Source organism: Maniola jurtina, chromosome 27, assembly GCF_905333055.1.
Source record: "Maniola jurtina chromosome 27, ilManJurt1.1, whole genome shotgun sequence".
Classification (NCBI taxonomy): Eukaryota; Metazoa; Arthropoda; class Insecta; order Lepidoptera; family Nymphalidae; genus Maniola; species Maniola jurtina.
Window position 1 is genome coordinate 4,498,219 of NC_060055.1, and position 18,658 is coordinate 4,516,876.

General features: G+C 37.0%; 3 protein-coding genes across 3 annotated transcripts; 2 read left to right on the forward strand and 1 right to left on the reverse strand.

Annotated features, from left to right (window-relative positions):
- Positions 1-1,803: 1,803 nt before the first annotated feature.
- LOC123879121 lies at positions 1,804-6,119 on the reverse strand. The gene is made up of 2 exons (XM_045926664.1): positions 5,966-6,119; positions 1,804-2,332 (listed from the first exon to the last, which is right to left on the reverse strand). Exons 1-2 carry the CDS (start codon positions 6,005-6,007, stop codon positions 1,880-1,882), a joined length of 495 nt encoding a protein of 164 aa, XP_045782620.1. The 5' UTR covers positions 6,008-6,119; the 3' UTR covers positions 1,804-1,879.
- Positions 6,120-7,959: 1,840 nt separating this feature from the next.
- LOC123879122 lies at positions 7,960-10,894 on the forward strand. Its single transcript, XM_045926665.1, has 3 exons — positions 7,960-8,115; positions 9,102-9,325; positions 10,558-10,894. The coding sequence occupies exons 1-3, from the start codon at positions 8,062-8,064 to the stop codon at positions 10,760-10,762; spliced, it is 483 nt and encodes a 160-aa protein (XP_045782621.1). The 5' UTR covers positions 7,960-8,061; the 3' UTR covers positions 10,763-10,894.
- Positions 10,895-13,991: 3,097 nt separating this feature from the next.
- LOC123879101 (MATH and LRR domain-containing protein PFE0570w-like) lies at positions 13,992-17,619 on the forward strand. Its single transcript, XM_045926639.1, has 2 exons — positions 13,992-14,139; positions 15,333-17,619. Exons 1-2 carry the CDS (start codon positions 14,095-14,097, stop codon positions 17,493-17,495), a joined length of 2,208 nt encoding a protein of 735 aa, XP_045782595.1. The 5' UTR covers positions 13,992-14,094; the 3' UTR covers positions 17,496-17,619.
- Positions 17,620-18,658: the final 1,039 nt, after the last annotated feature.

Genomic DNA, 18,658 nt, shown 5'->3' on the forward strand with positions numbered 1-18,658 from the left:
ACAGTTGGTTAGGTACAGCAGTTCATTATTCTAAGAATTACAATACTTTACATTGATTTACTAAATGATGCCCGCGACTTCGATTGCGTGGATTTAGTTTTTTTTAAATCCTGTGGAACATCTTTGATTTTCCAGGATAATAAGTCGCTAATGTCAATTTCCGGAATGCAAGCTACCTCCGGTTAAACAGATGGGCTTTTGAGAATCCCGTGGGAACTCTTTAATTTTCCGCGATAAAAAGGAGCCTATGTCCTTCTCCGGGATGTAAGCTAACTCTGTACCAAATGTCATCAAAATTGGTTAAATTGTTGGACCGTGAAAAGGTAGCAGACAGACAGAAAGACACACTTCCGCATTCATAATATTACTATGGATTAATGACATTAAGTTTTTTTTAAATATTACGTTTAAAAAAAACAAAAAAAAAGTCTTAACAATTTCCACCTTATTCAAAACGCGCCCTTAGCCACCTCCTATACAAACACGTCGGAAACAATTTCCTGGAGATATAATATTTAATACCGGTATAAACTGTAAAGTAATTCCAGGAAATAGATTCTCTAGCTTTTAGTTTTCTAGCCTTATTAGCTCAACCGTATAAAGGTACTTTTTTTTCTTTTTTAAAACAATATTAGCCATTTTAATCATGACTTACATTCCACTTTCCCCTCCAACTAAGCGTAAAGCTTGTACTAGGAGTGGGTACGACAATAGTGCAACGGGTGGGGATTGAACTGCCCACCTTTCGGATTTCGGGCCGCTCATATAACCGCTGAGCTGTTGAGATTTAGTTGTGGGTTCAAATTCTACCGAATTATCTAGACTTATATAGAGTGTAAGGGATATCTAATGAAAACAGATAGAGCTAAGAGGTTCCTTTTCCACTTTTTAGGGTTCCGTACCTCAAAATGAAAAATCTGGCCAAGTGCGAGTCGGACTCGCGCACCGAGGGTCCCGTACTCGGGTATTGTTAGCACCACCACCACGCAGCACCACACAAATCCCAACACCACAAGGTAAGGTCTACATCTCCTGAGGATGCTCCGGTGTCGGGGTGAAACGTGCGTCGAGTGGTGTTGGGATTTGTGTGGTGCTGCGTGGTGGTGGTGCGTGTGGCTTGCTTGGTGGCTGGCTTTTCCTGCATGTTTATCAGTGCGGGCGGTGCATGTCGCATGCTGCATGTTGCACCATACAGATTTCTTTGGTTTGGCAAATGCAAAATAACGCCTGCTTCTATACTAGAATTTTTTTAGAGGTAAGTAAGTTGATGAGTTACAGGAAAAAACTAACCAGGTAAATAAATATAGAAAAACCAACAAATTAGAGCACAAAACCATTTATTTTACAAGTAAACAACAATTATACAAAAATAAAAACACAATAATACCAATTCAAAGCAACAATTTCTCTAATTCAATCAATACATTTTTGATTAATTTAATCAACGTAGTCAACAAACCAGACCCGTCATTCAAACCGGTTAAAACACCCAAAACTAGGTTCAAAACTTGTATAACTAGACCTATTAAAAGACCTGGCGCTGCTAAAACGTTAGATCTAAACAAAGAAATCAATATACTTATATACAGAAACAGAACGGATGCCAAATCGGTCAAAGTAGCATAAAGTAAAGGTAACGTACAGCCAAAATAAGGCAATAAGGCTGGTGTTAGGTTCTGAACAGTATTGGATAGGTTGTTGAGGTTGTTTATAAGATTAATAAGAAAAGTAATCTATAGGATAAGCATGGAAATTGATAAGTTAAAGGAAATAACTAACCAGGTAAATAAATATAGAAAAACCAACAAATTAGAGCACAAAACCATTTATTTTACAAGTAAACAACAATTATACAAAAATAAAAACACAATAAATCAACTTAAAGCAACAATTTCTCTAATTCAATCAATACATTTTTGATTAATTTAATCAACGCAGTCAACAAACCAGACCCGTCAGTCAAACCGGTTAAAACACCCAAAACTAGGTTCAAAACTTGTATAACTAGACCTATTAAAAGACCTGGCGCTGCTAAAACGTTAGATCTAAACAAAGAAATCAATATACTTATATACAGAAACAGAACGGATGCCAAATCGGTCAAAGTGGCATAGAGTAAAGGTAATGTACAGCCAAAATAGGGTAATAAAGCTGGTGTAAGGTTCTGCACGATATTGGATAGGTTGTTGAGGTTGTTAATAAGGTTTATAAGGAATGGTATAAGAAGACAGCCCAGTTGGTTCACGACGGGTAGTATTTCGGCCATCTGGTCAAATGAACAACGCAGCGCTGACACTGAATACGCTGGAATCATTGCTTGACTGCTTTTTACCTGAAAAACGATCACACTAATATTATAGCCTCGATAGCTCAACGGTTGAAGAGCGGACTGAATTCTGAAAGGTCGGCGGTTCAAACCCCACCCGTTGCACTGGCACAAGCTTTACGCTTGATTGGAGGGGAAAGGGGAGTATTAGTCATGATTAGCATGGCTAATATTCTTTAAAAAAAAAGGTGAAAGTTTGTGTGTATGTGCGTGTGTAAGTTTGTTACCCCTTCACGCAAAAACTACTGGATGGATTTGGCTGAAACTTTGAATGGAGATAGATAATAATATCCTGGATTAGCACGTAGAGTACTTTTTATCCCGGAAAATCAAAGAGTTCCCATGGGATTGCGAATACCTAAATCCACGCGGACGAAGTCGCGGGCATCAGCCAGTATTTCAATAAATTGGTTAACGCACATGCAAATTGTGGAAATGACTCCGATCGGCGGTGTTCCCATTAGATTACAACATGGGGTTATTCAATGGGCGGACCAAAAAATTCCTGAAAGGCCGGCAACGCATCTGTGGTTCCTCTGGTGATACAAATGTTCATGGGCGGCGGTGATCACTTAACATCAAGTGATCCACCAGCTCATTTGCTCGCTATTTTTATTTAAAAAAAACACAAGGTATATGTAAGTGTAAGTTCATAAGTTCGCCAGTTAAAATGCTGAGGGCCATAACGCAAGAAGTTCGCTTCACTATTATTTATTGCAAAGTTATGATGTCCATTAAAAAAAAATCGTTTCTTTATAATACTTTAACTATCTGTCTGTCTGTATGTCTATCTGTCTGTCTGTCTGTTTATCCATCCGTCCGCCCGTCGTGTCTGTCAAGAAAACCGTGAATTTGTGGTTTCATCATTAAAAAAAATTAAAATGTGTTTCAATTTTCAAAGTAAGATATCTATTATCAAGTGGGGTATCATATGAAAGGGCTTCACCTGCATATTCTAAAAGAGTTTGTTATTTATATTTTTGCATAATAGTTTTATTGTCGGAAAAATTACTTGAATACGGAACCCTCGACATGCGAGTCTGACTTGCACTTGTCCGATTTTTGACATATAGCATCGAATTCAATCTCCACTTTAATGCCCCCCCCCATTTCGTATGGGAGCTAGGGGGGCTCACATGAGCCTATAGGATGGATATATCATATACATATGGATATATGGATATAGCATAGGATGGATTCACAATCCATCTACGTATTAAGAGGAGTCTCTCCGTCACTCGCTCCATACAAACGTAGTTCGTCTCTCATTGGAATACTAACCAATCATACTCAATGGAATTTCGTAGAAACGATCCGGGAACTAATATAAATGCCTGTGGTTTTCCAGATTTCCGTTAAAATATTCGGTTTCAAAGATACGCGGTCTTAAAAATTCACATACAAATCTTTGAGCCCCTGTAATTTCAAAACTACATATTTTTAGAAAAGTCTAAAACACCACAGGCACAGATATTAGTTTCTAGAATATGTCTGCAAAATTTCATGGACTTTGGTTGCTTAATATTCAAATGAAATTGGAACTACGTTTGTATGGAGCAAGTGACGGAGAGAGCCCTGTTAACAATCACATTTAGTTTGTAGAATAAAACGTACTACTAAAAGGACCTACTGATAATGTACCTACTTTTATTCACTTAACAAAGATGTCACGTTTTCTTTACCTTTATTAGGACCTTAATGTTACATTTATAGCACTAAAAGCTTTTTAGACCTTTTATTAAGGCTATTTTGTCTCTGTTAATGTCATTAAAGGAGTGTGTTTTTGAAACTTATGGTCTGTAGACCAGGAGAAAGGGAATATTAAATTTTGTATCAGAGTTTTATAAGTTTTCTAGCTTACGTATGGCCGCAACTTCGTCCGCGTGTACTACACAAAGGAGTGACATTTGCGAATTCCATAGAGTTTCAGACCCAAACTAACAGAACCATGTTCCCACGTTCACGAATCAAACTTCTCATGCTTGTTCTAGTAAACCAGTCTAACAAAAAACTTCATCAAAGTCTATCAAATAAAGTTGGGAGAAACAAGATATTCACTTGTATTGCCATGCAACGGTTATTTACATATAATGTGTGCTTGTGAATAATTATATTTTTGATCCCCATCTTCTAAAAGTATCAGGCTTACACGGAAAAATACTCTGAAAAATATTATTAAAATTAAATGATTTCTGAATCTGAACGGTTTTTAAAAATGCTGGGTCCAAATTCGCCAACCTACTTTCAAACCCCTATTTTACCCTCTTAGAGGTCGAAATTTCAAAAATCCTTTCTAAGCGGATGTCTACGTCATAATAGCTATCTGCATGCCAAATTTCAGCCCGATCCGTCAATTAGTTTGAGTGCGTTGATAGAGCAGTCAGTCAGGTTTTCCTTTTATATAATACTAGCAACTCGCCCCGGCTTCGCACGGGTGTTCTATGGAAAAGTAGTTATAATGGCTAAAATATAAATGTTTGGTTTATACTATCGCGGACTTTTTTGTAGGCATTATTGAGTTCTACAACTTTTCTATAGAAGTCAACCATACATCTCTAACCATTTAGGCAGCGTTCGCGAGAATCGTAAACGTACGGCAGTTTTTTCGACGCCTTACTCCACAATTTTCACTACCACGAAAAATCCTATCTATTTTCCGGGATAAAATATAGCCTATACGGATTCGGAAGAATCCCTCTAAGTAATAGTAAAAGAAATTTTGAAATCGGTCCAGTAGTTTTTGAGCCTATTCAATACAAACATACAAAAATACAAAGGTTTCCTCTTTATAATATGACCAGAGGATGCCCGCGACTTCGTCCACGTGGATTTAGATTTTTATAGATCCCGTGGGAACTGTTTGATTTTCCGGGATAAAATGCCTATGTCAATTACATGGACGCAAGCTACTTCGGGTACCTTTCATACAAATCGGTTAATGGATGGGTCTTTAGAAATCCCGCGGGAACTCTTTGATTTTCCGGGATAAAAAGTAGCCTATGTCCGTCCCCAGGATATAAGTTAACTCTGTATCGTCAGAATCGGTTAAACTTTTGGGCCGTGACGCATTTATAATATTATAATAGTATGGATGGATATGGATTTAGATTTAGATAAGAGTCATCATGATCAACTCATCGCCGGTACACTACTGAGCCCGGGTCTCCTCTCAGAATGGGAATGATTTCGGTCATAGTTTTCCATCCTAGCCCAGTGTTGATTGGTACATCACACACCTGTGAAATCATTTATGTGGAAAACAAGTTGGCAATCGGAGGTCCAGCGTTCTTGTATTAGACGTATGTATTAGGTCAGTGATTTCTCTACCAATGCCTAATAATATGGCCATGATCTAACACCTTATTACAAGTGTAAATTAAAAATTTATAACACCCCCGACAAGTAAAGGTTACAGTAACTAGAAAAGAGCTGATAACTTTCAAACAGCTAAACCGATTTTCTTGAATTTTAGCTAAGAACACTCTCGATCAAGCCACCTTTCAAAAAAAAAAAACTAAATTAAAATCGGTTCATTAGTTTAGGAGCTACGATGTCACAGACAGATACACAGATCACACGTCAAACTTATAACACCCCTCTTTTTGGGTCGGGGGTTAATTTAAAATTAAATATACTAACCAAGCATAGTACTGCAAAGCACGATAACACAATTTTATGCATTTTTACCGAAAAATAAGTAAATTAATTATTAAAATTAAAAAAAACACAGTCCCTAATAAAACTTTAGGCACGATGTGCACAAAAAATAAATACGTAACTTATATACTTTAACAGTTACCCACATTATTTATTATCAAGAATTATGAAAATGTTTGTTACTCAAGTATTTTTTTTTTGTTAACATTTTGTTTTTATCTATATTGTACAAGATTTTCTCAAGCATTTTGTTTTAAATAGATAAGATAGGAAAGTAATTTCTATTGCTAAAATATATACATAGCTTGGGCCATAGTCTATCACGCTGGGCAAGTGAATTGGCAGACTTTACATACTTAGAACATTAATGGACATCCAAGGAGCCAAAAGCTTAATTCAGAGTCAAAGTCAAAATCATTTATTCATAGTAGATACAATTGTACTCCTTTTGATGGTCTAAATTGTTCCGCCGGCAACGCATTGGCGGTTCCTCTGGTGCTGGAAATGTTCATGGGTGGCTGAAAAAAGATCACACTAATATTTTATAGGCGAAAGTTTGTGTGTTTGTGTGTGTGTATGTTTGTTACTTCTTCACGCAGAAACTACTGGATGGATTTGGCTGAAATTTTGAATGACGATAGTTAATAATAACCTGGATTAGCACATAGAGTACTTTTATCCCGGAAAATCAAAGAGTTCCCACGGGATTGCGAAAAGCCTAAATCCACGCGGACGAAGTCGCGGGCATCAGCTAGTATTTCAATAATTGGTAACGCACATTCAAATGACTTCCATTGGCGGTGTTCCCACTAGATTACAACATGGGGTTATTCATTGGGCGGACCAAAAAATGTCTGAAAAACCGGCAACGCCCTGTGGCACCAGAGGAACTGTGGTTCCTCTGGTGATACAAATGTTCATGGGTGGCGGTAATCACTTAACGTCAGGTGACCCGTCTGCTCGTTTCGCTATTTTGTTATTAAAAAAATACAGCTCCGAAAAGTAAAATGCGTGCCCGGGATCGAACCCTGGGTCCCGTGAGTACCTATGGCCGATAATCACTATGACCACTTTTTACTTGCTTCTCGATCTGAGAAGAGACCTGTGCTCAGTAGTGAACTGGTCATAGATCAATCATGATAATGATGATAGTACCCATCCAGTTCAAAGGCGGTAACCCATCCAAGTACCGAGCGACGTAGATCAACGTGTGATGACCCCCCTGGCACAGTGGTAGCCCCTGTGGTCTTATTAGTGGGAGGTCCCGGGTTCGATTCCCGGCAGAGGTTTGGAATTCTATAATTTCTATTTTTTTTTTTTTTTTTTAATTGAAAATATTACAATAAAACTTAAAGCTAGCCTTATCTAATTACTATACAAATCATGCCCGCGTGGAATGGTGCCAAGAATACTGGCTGCATTTCCGCGTTGGACAGCCAGGCTGATCCGTTGTGCAAAAAATGAGCCAGCCCTTCTGTCACCCGATGAGGCTATTAAACGCGGTGAAATGTCTCGTAAAAATTTCTTTGCACTAAGACTCCATGGCCCCAGGGTCTCCACGGCAAACGGAACAAATTTTTGGTCTGGTCTGGTGGGAGGCTTCGGTCGTGGTTAGTTACCACCCTACCGACAAAGCCGTGCCGCCAAGCGTTTTAGCATTCCGGTACGAAACCGTGTAGAAACCAAAGGGGAATGTGTTTAATAAAAACTGCCATATCCCGTCCAGGTTAACCTGCTTCCATCTTAGACTGCATCATCACTTGCCACCAGGTGAATTCAAAAAACATTGTTAAGTCAACGCAACTTTGTAGTGTAATCAACAGCCTGCATGATCGCAATTAGGCCATACTATGTAACTGATAATAATTGATATAATTTTTTAACTAATAAATTAGGTAACCATAACTTTTGATAATTACTTATCTAACAAAACTTACTGTTAGCTATACATAATACTACAATAACGCAATGTTTTTTAATATATAACATGAGAACTTATTTATAATTTAGATAAACTTTTAGGTTTTACACAAAAATACGTTTCTAGCGTAAATAGATATAAATTTTATTTTCAAAAAATGTCAAAAACAATCACATTTGCGTTCGTTTTAGTAGCATTTGTCGCGTTTACGGTAAGTGAAAAGTGATATAATTTAGTTCTTTACTAAAAACCAGCCAAGTGCGAGTCAGACTCGGCTCAGTGTGCCTAGTGGGAGATTTGAATTGAAACAGCGCCATCTTCTTGTCACTAGATGGCGCTGTTTCAATTCCATACAAAACGCAGTTAACTTTTACGCGATCGAATAGGTTAAAAATCTCCCACTAGGCACACAGCTCTTTTTCTAGTTATTACTGTAACCTTCCCTTGTCGGGGGTGTTATAAATCTTTAATTTACACTTGTACTTATACTTATTAGAACTGTCAAAGCTGTTTGGCAATTCAGTCCCAAGCTTTTGTTACCATCATTTAAATAATCCTTTAGCTTGTAATAGGATTTTTCTATCAGTGTATTTTTTATCTCCAATATCTATCCATCATAGCCTCAATAGCTCAACCGGTAAAGGAGTGGACTGAAAACCGAAAGGTCGACGGTTCAAACCCCGCCCGTTGCACTATTGTCGTACCTACTCCTAGCACAAGCCTGACGCTTAGTTGGAGAGGAAAGGGGAATATTAGTCATTTAACATGGCTAATATTCTTTTTAAAAATAATAAAATAAATCTTAAAAGTTGCTCAGCGAGCTATGGAGAGGGCTATGTTAGGAGTTTCCCTGAGGGATAAGATCCGAAATGAGCAGATCCGCAGGAGAACCAAGGTCACTGACATCGCCCAAACTATTAGCAAGCTGAAGTGGCAGTGGGCAGGCCATGCCTGTCGTAGAGGCGATGGCCGTTTGAGCCGGAAAGTCCTTGAGTGGAGACCGCGTTGTGGGACGCCCTCCAGCACGATGGACCGACGATATAAAGCGGCTGGCGGGAAGTGGCTGGATGAGGAAGGCTGAGGACCGGGTGTGGTGGCGCTCTATAGGGAAGGCCTATGTCCAACAGTGGACATCCACATGCTGATGATGATGATGATGGTCTCCAATATGTATTTCTTCTGTTTGCATATTTCCAGACTCCTGTATCAGCAAACGGTGTCCAGCTCCCAGCGGTATACCCACTAGTGAACATCCTACTCCCACTTCTGAACAACGTCTACAACCTTCTGCTCTCCCTTCTATCAATATTTGACACCCTACCTCCCGCCATCAGTGCCGTGATACCAGTTGACTTGGGGGCTCTGGAGACTTCCTTATTGAAGCTTTACTCTCAAGCTTTAGCCATCGTCAACTTCTTAAGGTAAGTTAATTATAAAACCGACTTCAAAAATCGAAAACACTAAAAAGTAGAAAATAATTTTTGTTTAGCTACATGTGTAATGTACCTAGGTATGAAGTCGAGCGAGCATATTAAAACAAAATTAGAAATCCAAGAGTGAAGCTCGCCCGATTTCATACCTAAGTACATTAGACATATAGCTAAACAAAAATTATTTTCCACTTTTTAGTGTTTTTGATTTTTGAAGTCGGATTTATTTTTCTTTTGAAAATTTTTTATTTCACAATTTTTAGTGGCCCCACTGTACTATAATATGCTATGCCCAGTTAAAACCCTACTGTTTACTAAGCTATTACACTGATCGCGAGCAATTTGCTCTCATCCATTGAGGAGTTATGTTCTCCATCTCCGAAGATATTTATCAGATCTTCACCAAATTTATATGGGACCACTTGCACAGTATACCCTTTCAAACAAAAAAAAAATTCCAAATCGGTCCAGGGGTCTTTGAGTAATCGGTGAACATACATAAAAAAAAAAGATCCCGACGGATTGAGAACCTCCTCCTTTTTTGGAAGTCGGTTAAAAATCAACTTCACCATCACAGCCGCCAAGCGAATAATCTCTGCAAATAAAGATAATTAAAAAAAGATTGCGTGGGGATTTCTACATTTTTCGGCCTTGTAACGCTTAGATTACGTATGAAGTGGTAGGTACTTTCAAAGTTTAGCCATCGTCAACTTTTTAAGGTAAGTCAGTCTGTGGCATCGCAGCTCCTAAACTAATGAACCGATTTTAATTTAGTTTTTTTTTTGTTTGAAAGGTGGCGTTGTTTCGAAGAAGAGCAGAGAGGACTAACTTTTCTCAGCTGCATAAATATCAATTAATTATTTATCTATTACTGAGAATTTCAATGATAGAAAACCCCGGACTCGAACCGTGGATCCTGTGATCCGCAATTGAATAAACGGCGTTTATTAACCCCCGACCCAAAAAGAGGGGTGTTATAAGTTTGACGTGTGTAACTGTGTATTTGTGTACCTGTCTGTGGCATCGTAGCTCCTAAACTAATGAACCGATTTTAATTTAGTTTATTTTTGGTTGAAAGGTAGCTTGATCGAGGGTGTTCTTAGCTATAATCCAAGAAAATCGGCTCAGCCGTTTGAAAGTTATCAGCTCTTTTCTAGTTACTGTAACCTTCACTTGTCGGGGGTGTTATGAATTTTTAATTTACACTTGTTTATATTTTCAAGGTCCCTGCCAGAATATGCGACAGGAGCGAACCCCAAGTCATCATGCACTATCGTCTCCAGCCTCCAGGGTCTGCTGGGTTCCCTGGTTACAGCCATCACAGAGCTGGCTGAGGATCTGCTCATTGGCATTGGTGGTGGTCTACTACCTGCTCTACTCAAGCTGGTCCTTTGCGTTGTGCAAGCGTTGCTCAACTTGCTCATTTGAGCTTGACATCAACGCTACTTGCTATAGTTCTACTAACATTTGTCGTTAGACATGATTTCTACTTAGATGCTACTTACTGCAGATATTGTTTTGAGTGTTTTATTTAATAAAATTAGTACCGTTATTTTGTTATTTTAGAGTTTTATTTTATCTGAGCTGTGCTTATTTTATATTAGCCGATGCCCGCGACTTCGCCCGCGTGGATATAGGTTTTTTCAAATCCCGTAGGAACTCTTTGATTTTCCGGGATAAAAAGTAGCCTATGTGCTAATCCAGGATATTGTCTATCTCCATTCCAAATTTCAGCCAAATCCGATTAGTAGTTTTTGCGTGAAGTAGTAACAAACATACAGACACACACACACATACAAACTTTCGCCTTTATAATATTACTAGCCGATGCCCGCGACTACGCCCGCGTGGATTTAGGTTTTTTGAAATCCCGTGGGAACTCTTTGATTTTCCGGGATAAAAAGTAGCCTATGTGCTAATCCAGGATATTATGTTTCTTCATTCCAAATTTCAGCCTAATCCGTCCAGTAGTTTTTGCGTGAAGGAGTAACAAACATACACACACACACACACACACACATACAAACTTTCGCCTTTATAATATTAGTGTGATAGTAGTGTGAAGTGTGATGTGCTAACTTTTTATGTTTCCTTTTCCTTCCTTTAAACACAGTGACAGGCTTCTACCTTCAAAGTGGTCCTTCGTGTTGTACAAGCGCTGCATAACTTGCTCATTTGATCTTGACATCAACACTACTGCATTTGATACTTGGCATTTGAGATAGACATCAATGCTACTTACAACTAACTAAAAGCTTAATTTGCTATAATCCGCTAAACCAAACAAATCTGTATGATCCAACATGCAGCATGCGTAAGCTCCGCCCGCCCTCCCACTGATAAACATGCAGGAAAAGCCAGCCACCAAGCAATACCCACCACCACCTAAAAACACTCGTTTTGAATGAAACGCACTTAAGGGCTCTCTCCGTCACTTACTCCATACAATCGTAGTCCCTATTTCATTTGAATATTAACTAACTTTGAAACCGAATATTTTAACGGAAATCTGGAATGCCACAGGCATAATTCCCGAAATGTTTCTACAAAATTCCATTGGTTAGTATTCCAATGAGAGACGAACTACGTTTGTATGGAGCGAGTGACGGAGAGACCCCTCTAGAGAGCAAAAGTTTTTACTACTGTTTGTGTGCAGCTGAAGTAAATAGGTATGTATAGAGATATTACTTACTAGCTGGTGCCTGTAACTTAGTTCGCGTGGATATAGATTTTTTAAAGCTCGTTGAGTTTTGGGGATAAAAAGTAGATTATGTGTTAGTCCAGCCCGGCTAGCATGGGCAGTAGATAAAAATTATATCCCCCGATTATATCCACTGATGTCATAGAAATCAGTGGATATAATCCGGGATATAATTTTTATCTACTGCCCATGCTAGCCGGGCAGGGTATAATCTATCTCCATTCTAATATAATCTATCTCCAATCTCAATTCCAATCCGTCCATTAGTTTTTGCGTGAAAGAGTAACAAATATAATACACATGTATATTTGTTACTCTTTCACGCAAAAACTACTGAACGGATTTCGTTGAAATTTAGAATGGAGATAGATTATACCCTGGACTAACACATAGTCTGCTTTTTAACACGGAAACTCAAAGAGTTCCTACGAGATTTTTAGCAAACCTATATCCACGCGAACAAAGTCGCAGGCATCAGCTAGTAAGTAATATCTCTGACTAATAATATACCTATTTACTTCAGCTGCACACAAACAGTAGTGAAAACTTTTGTTGTTAACTTTAAATGCGCTTCAAAACGAGTGTTTTTAGTTCCCGTAGCAGTTTTATGTCGGAACATATAAAATAAACTCAGTTTTACAACTTACTCAATACAGCTACCTAGGGTACTATGAGTTTTGCAACTAAGGCACACATTTAGCGAAAAAACGCCCACGTATTTCCGCTTTGTAGGGGTTTTTTTTCTCTCTCGTCTGGCTTTACAAAGATTAGCCAATGTCAAGTTTGTAGTTATTTGTAACAAGTTAGTTTAACTATACAAGTATGGACCCCGTCTGTGCCGGCGCTCGTCGACACACGCACGACACCTCCTGAGAGCGCTTTTCAGTTTTAACAAAAAAAACACTCCAAAAAGGCAGAGCACGCCCACCAGCCAACACCAACACAGACGAAGTCCTTTAACGAACTTCCTTTGTAGGGTTACGACTTGCATATCTTCAGAGAAAAACCGATCAAGTGCGAGTCAGACTCGCGCAGCGACGGTTCCGTACTCGGGTATTTTTTCCGACATTTTTCACGATAAATCAAAAACTGTTATGCATAAAAATAAATAAAAATCTGTTTTAGAATGTACAGGTAAAGGTTGGCTACGTAGAGAAACTCCATGCAAGCATGAATAGCTCTCTTTATAGAGATCTATTCATGTGCGGTGAATACTACCTTAGTGATACCCGCGCAACCGCCAGTCCGTTGAGGAACAAACACAGGTTTTAGTGGGTGCAAGCCCCACATAACCCCTCCGTTTCCCCTGACGGAAGGGTATGCGTTAGGCATTTCCTGTGTATAAAAAAAAAAAAAAAAATAGAGATCTATTCATGCTTCTAAATCTCTAAATCTCTAAATCTCTCTATTTGGAGTTTCTCCCCATTTTTAGGGTTCCGTACCTCAAAGGAAAAACGGAACCCTTGTAGGATCATTTTGTTGTCTATCTGTCTGTCCCTTTGTCGTATCTGTGAAGAACACCTATAGGGTACTTACCGTTGACCTAGAATCATGAAAGACAGGTAGATAGGTCTTATAGCGCAAAGGGAAAATTCCGAAAACCGTGAATTTGTAGTTACATCACACAAAAAAATTAAAATGTGTTTCAATTTTCAAAGGGAGATAACTATACCAAGTGAAATATCATATGAAAGGGCTTTACCTGTACATTCTAAAATAGATTTTTGCTTATTTTTATGTATCGTATAGTTTTTGATCTATCGTGCAAAATGCCGGAAAAAATACCCGAGTACGGAACCCTCGGTTCGCGAGTCTGACTCGCACTTGGCCGGTTTTTCTGATAGCAAGTGCATTATGAAACCATCCCATACATCCGTGCTCAATCATTAACAAATGTACCTGCCTAATCACATCTGATGCTATTATCTAATAAATCTTGATATCAGTCTGTACGTAAACGTTTATAAAAGACATAAGAGTGTATTATCACGTATTTAATACGCAGATTCGGATTCAATTCATCTCATTTTTACGTTTTATGTAAGAATGTTTTAAAATAATGTTCAAAACTATATTGTTATTACATAGCTGTATTTTTCTCTTGGTAAGAGTTTTCTTAATTAAAAAGCGGCGTATAAACCGGTGTACAGTACAACCAAATTAATAATGCGCATGCAGATCTTCGCTAATTGTCGTATTCCGAATCATTGAATCGTAAGAGCCCTAAACAATGCACTTGCATTTTGCACCTTGTTGTAAGCGAATAGGAGTCAATATCATGTGTATCATACGACCGTTGCCGAACAGTGACGAAGATTTCTATGCGCATTATTAATTTGGTTGTACTGTAATTAAATGAAATCAAGTTTTACAATAAAAGCAAAAAAAAACTAAATGAAAGCTGTTGAAACTTATCTATTTAGTAGATACCTACCGTTTTGAGTGAAATTACATAATTTGGGTAGAGTTTTGGCCCGTTTTACTTGAAAATGTGTTGGGATTTGAATTCAGTTGACCAAAAACGTTAGGAAAAATGTGTTTTTTTTTTTTTGCCAGCTCCTGAACGCGAAGCTGCTGCGTTTAGTATTTTTTTTTAATTTACAGGCTAGCGCTTGGCTGCAATCAGACTTACTGGCAATTGATGATGCAATCGTAGATGGAGTGCGCTTGCTTAACAGGGCACTCTCCGTCACTCGCTTCATACAATCGTAGTTCCAATTTCATTTGAATATTAAGCAACCAAAGTCCATGAAATTTTGCAGACATATTCTAGAAACTAATATCTGTGTCTGTGGTGTTTTAGATTTTTCTAAAAATATGTAGTTTTATAATTACAGGAGCTCAAAGATTTGTATGTAAATTTTTAAGACTGCGTAACTTTGAAACCAAATATTTTAACAGAAATCTGGAAAACCACAAACATAGATATTAGTTTCTATCATATGTCTGCAAAATTTCATGGACTAAAGTTGCTTAATATTCAAATGAAATTGGAACTACGATTGTATGAAGCGAGTGACGGAGAGATCCCTCTTAAAACATGCCTAATATAAATTAACAGGCATATTTTTTACTTCCTAAAAATACGTATCAAAGATCCGTCAAATACGAATCGTAAAAACACGAATGAGTGCACACGCGTACGTACGTTTTGTATCGTATTTTTACGAAAACGAATTCGAATTGAATACGAATGAGTGCACAAACGCCCTTACTAAAACTAGGCTACAGTACGTAAGAAGGTTACAATTTAATATTTTAAGTATAAGTTACTCAAATATGCATTTCTCATTTCAGGTAAAGTCTAATCCTTTACAAGGACTTCCTTCATACCCCGTAATCCAATACCAGGAAGATTACAGGAATCAGCTACCAATCTTCGTACAGCCAAGCGATTTTAATACTTACCCACATCTACATTTGATTCAAAATCAATTAACACCATATCAGAGTATTCCTATTTCATATAACGACTACGTGCAACCAAATTATTTAGATAATATTCTTCGAAATGGGTTGAAATCAGCTGTATATGAAAATTGTGTTCAAAATGGTGGTCCGATTCAACAGTACGTAAATCCTACAGATATTCCTGTACCCAATGTTATTAACAATTATATTATAGTACCAGTTCAAACTAATACTAATAATAATACTAAAGATTGTCGAAAAATAACAAGAACTAAGACAAGAGATGATGGAATATCTACCATAAATGAAAATGATGACCAAAAAAAGAATAGAAAATGTAGAAAAAGAAAGAATACATCAAAAAATACAAATGATAAAGGTCATGAAAATACAGGAAAATGTTCATGTGATAAAAAAATAAATCGAGGTGAGAAAGAAAGTGAGGCAAACAAGCAATCAAGCGATCAAGATATAAAAGTGTGTAGAAAAAAGAAATCTAGAAATAAATCGCAAACACTGGAGAGGTCAACAGAAAAAGAAAGTTCGGTACATAATAACAAACGGGAAAAAGATAATAATTCAAATTTAAAATTGGAAAATAACAAAAATGCTAATATGAAGAATTGTAATAAAATTGAGAAAGCCTGCAAATCTATCGATAGTGAAAACGATATAAGGGAAACAAGTAAAAGAGTTAAAATTGACAAAAGAACATCAAATTATTGTAAAAAAGAAATTAGAAATGATTACTCTTGTGATTTTGATCGAACACGAGATCTAGATGATTTATTTAACATAAACGAAGATTGCACTGAACTTGATATCCGTTGCACTCGTAATAACAGAGAAGATAATACCCAAAACTATCAGCAACAATATTACCCACCCAGTGATTTTTCTAGTAACATGTCACCATATAACATGATGTTTAATCAGAAGTCATTTAATACAAATGGATATTTTCCCTTTGATTTTGACTACTTATATAATATGCAGCGATTTCCAAATGAAAATATGAATCCACCACGGAAAAAACCAAAAATCATTACACGAACCTTTCGAAGAAAGAAGCAGAAGAAGGGAAATAAAAAAAACTGCAATCGAAATAAACAAAATACGCAACAAAATGGTAGTTGTGAAAAAAATTTAGAGTTATTACCAACAGTCGTTGACGTTGCAACAGGCCATGAATGTGATTCTCTAAAACCAGCTAAAATAGTTGAAACGATAACTGAAAAAACTCAGGATGACCCCGATATTGACAGAGAAGAAACAGACATACAATTAAGTAGCCATGAAGATTTGAAAGAAATTGCTCCACATGATTGTTTTGATTGGAATCATGAAGATCACTCACCTGTTTATAATGATTACTATCCAGTGTTCCATTCAGATAATGTTTACACAAGTGAAGAAGAATTTTACTGGAATAACTTTAATGACAGACATTATTATTCTTGCAGCGATATGAGTGAGCAAGACAAAGATATCAAAAAGTATGACAGCACAGACAATGGACCAGTAACCCAACAAGATAATATTATTAAGCCTAATGATATCAAAACTTTTGTTTATAGTAAAAAAGGTAAAGAAAATAACGAAAAAGTAAACAGCAAAGAAGAAAATGATAACACAAAACTAAAAACATCAAGTGAAGAAATACAATTCAAATCACCACCTGCATTAGACTTTCCAGATTTCAAAACTGAAATGATAAATAAAGAAAATCGTAGTCCAAAAATTGAAATATATTACGAACCAAATGACAAAGCAATCAATAAATTTGAAAATAGTAAAATGTCTTCGTATTCCAATACGAAAAAAGCCGAATCAAATGAGAAAAGAAGCAAAGTAGTGGATCAAAATGATGTTGAAACAGTTTTTGGGCATTCCAAAGTAGTCAAATATGGTGCACCACCAAACAATGTAGATTTAAGTTCGGATATTATCAATGGCTCCGATGATCGTGACAAAGAAGACAATTACCCTCATCCTAGTGCTGAGAAAACTACTATTGTAATAGCTCAATCTTTACCTTATCCATACTAATATTATAAATGCGAAAGTGTGTCTGTCATTCTGTCTATCTGTCTGTCTGTCTGCTACGTTTTCACGGCCAAACAGTTTAACCGATTCTGACGAAATTTGGTACACAATTTCGGGGTAATAAATTATCCCGGAAAATCAAAGAGTTCCCACAAGATTCCTAAAGGCCCATCCGCTCAACTGATTTGTATGAAATTTGGTACCGAGGTAGCTTGCGTCCATGTTATTGATATAGAATACTTTTTATCCCGAAAAACCAAATAGTTCCCACGGGATCTTCAAAAACCTAAATCCACGCGGACGAAGTCGCGGGCATTCTCTAGTCCAATATAAAGATTTAACTAAATAATATTTAGAGGTAGCCTTTAGTTTATGTATTATGTGTAGTTAACTTATTTATTTACAAAAATAGAGGTAGGTATTAGAGAAATATGCATTTCAATAATAATAAAAAACACTTTTTCAAATTGTTGAAACATATCTTGTTTTATTCTACGATATTTACGATTCTTAACTACGATACCTTACATACTAAATAACAGTCTTATAAATTAACAAAGAAAACTTTGATGCTGATGATGATGATGGTGATGATAATCGAAATTTGAATTTTCATAAATTTAGCTATTTCATTTATTGGCACTCCAAGCACTATTAACATTAGCAATTAGCATGTTGCTGACGCGATCTTCCCCATCCCAAAATCGTCTTATACGCCTATAAAAAAAAACTCACTTTAAAAAAAACTTATTACTTAAGTCTTTTTTTAACCCCCGACCCAAAAAGAGGGGTGTTATAAGTTTGACGTGTATATCTGTGTATCTGTGTATCTGTGTATCTGTCTGTGACACCGTAGCGCCTAAACTAATAAACCGATTTTAATTTAGTTTTTTTTTTGTTTGAAAGGTGGCTTGATCGAGAGTGTTATTAGCTATAATGGAAGAAAATCGGTTCAGCCGTTTGAAAGTTATCAGCTCTTTTCTAGTTACTGTAACCTTCACTTGTCGGGGGTGTTATAAGTTTTTAATTTACACTTGTTTAAATTACTATCACAATATTATTTCTTGGCTCCTTTGGTGGCATTACATTAATAGTAATCGAAGCAATGTATGGCATTGACGACTCCATAATACTTAAATTGTCTGTATTTACTTCTGACATCTTTG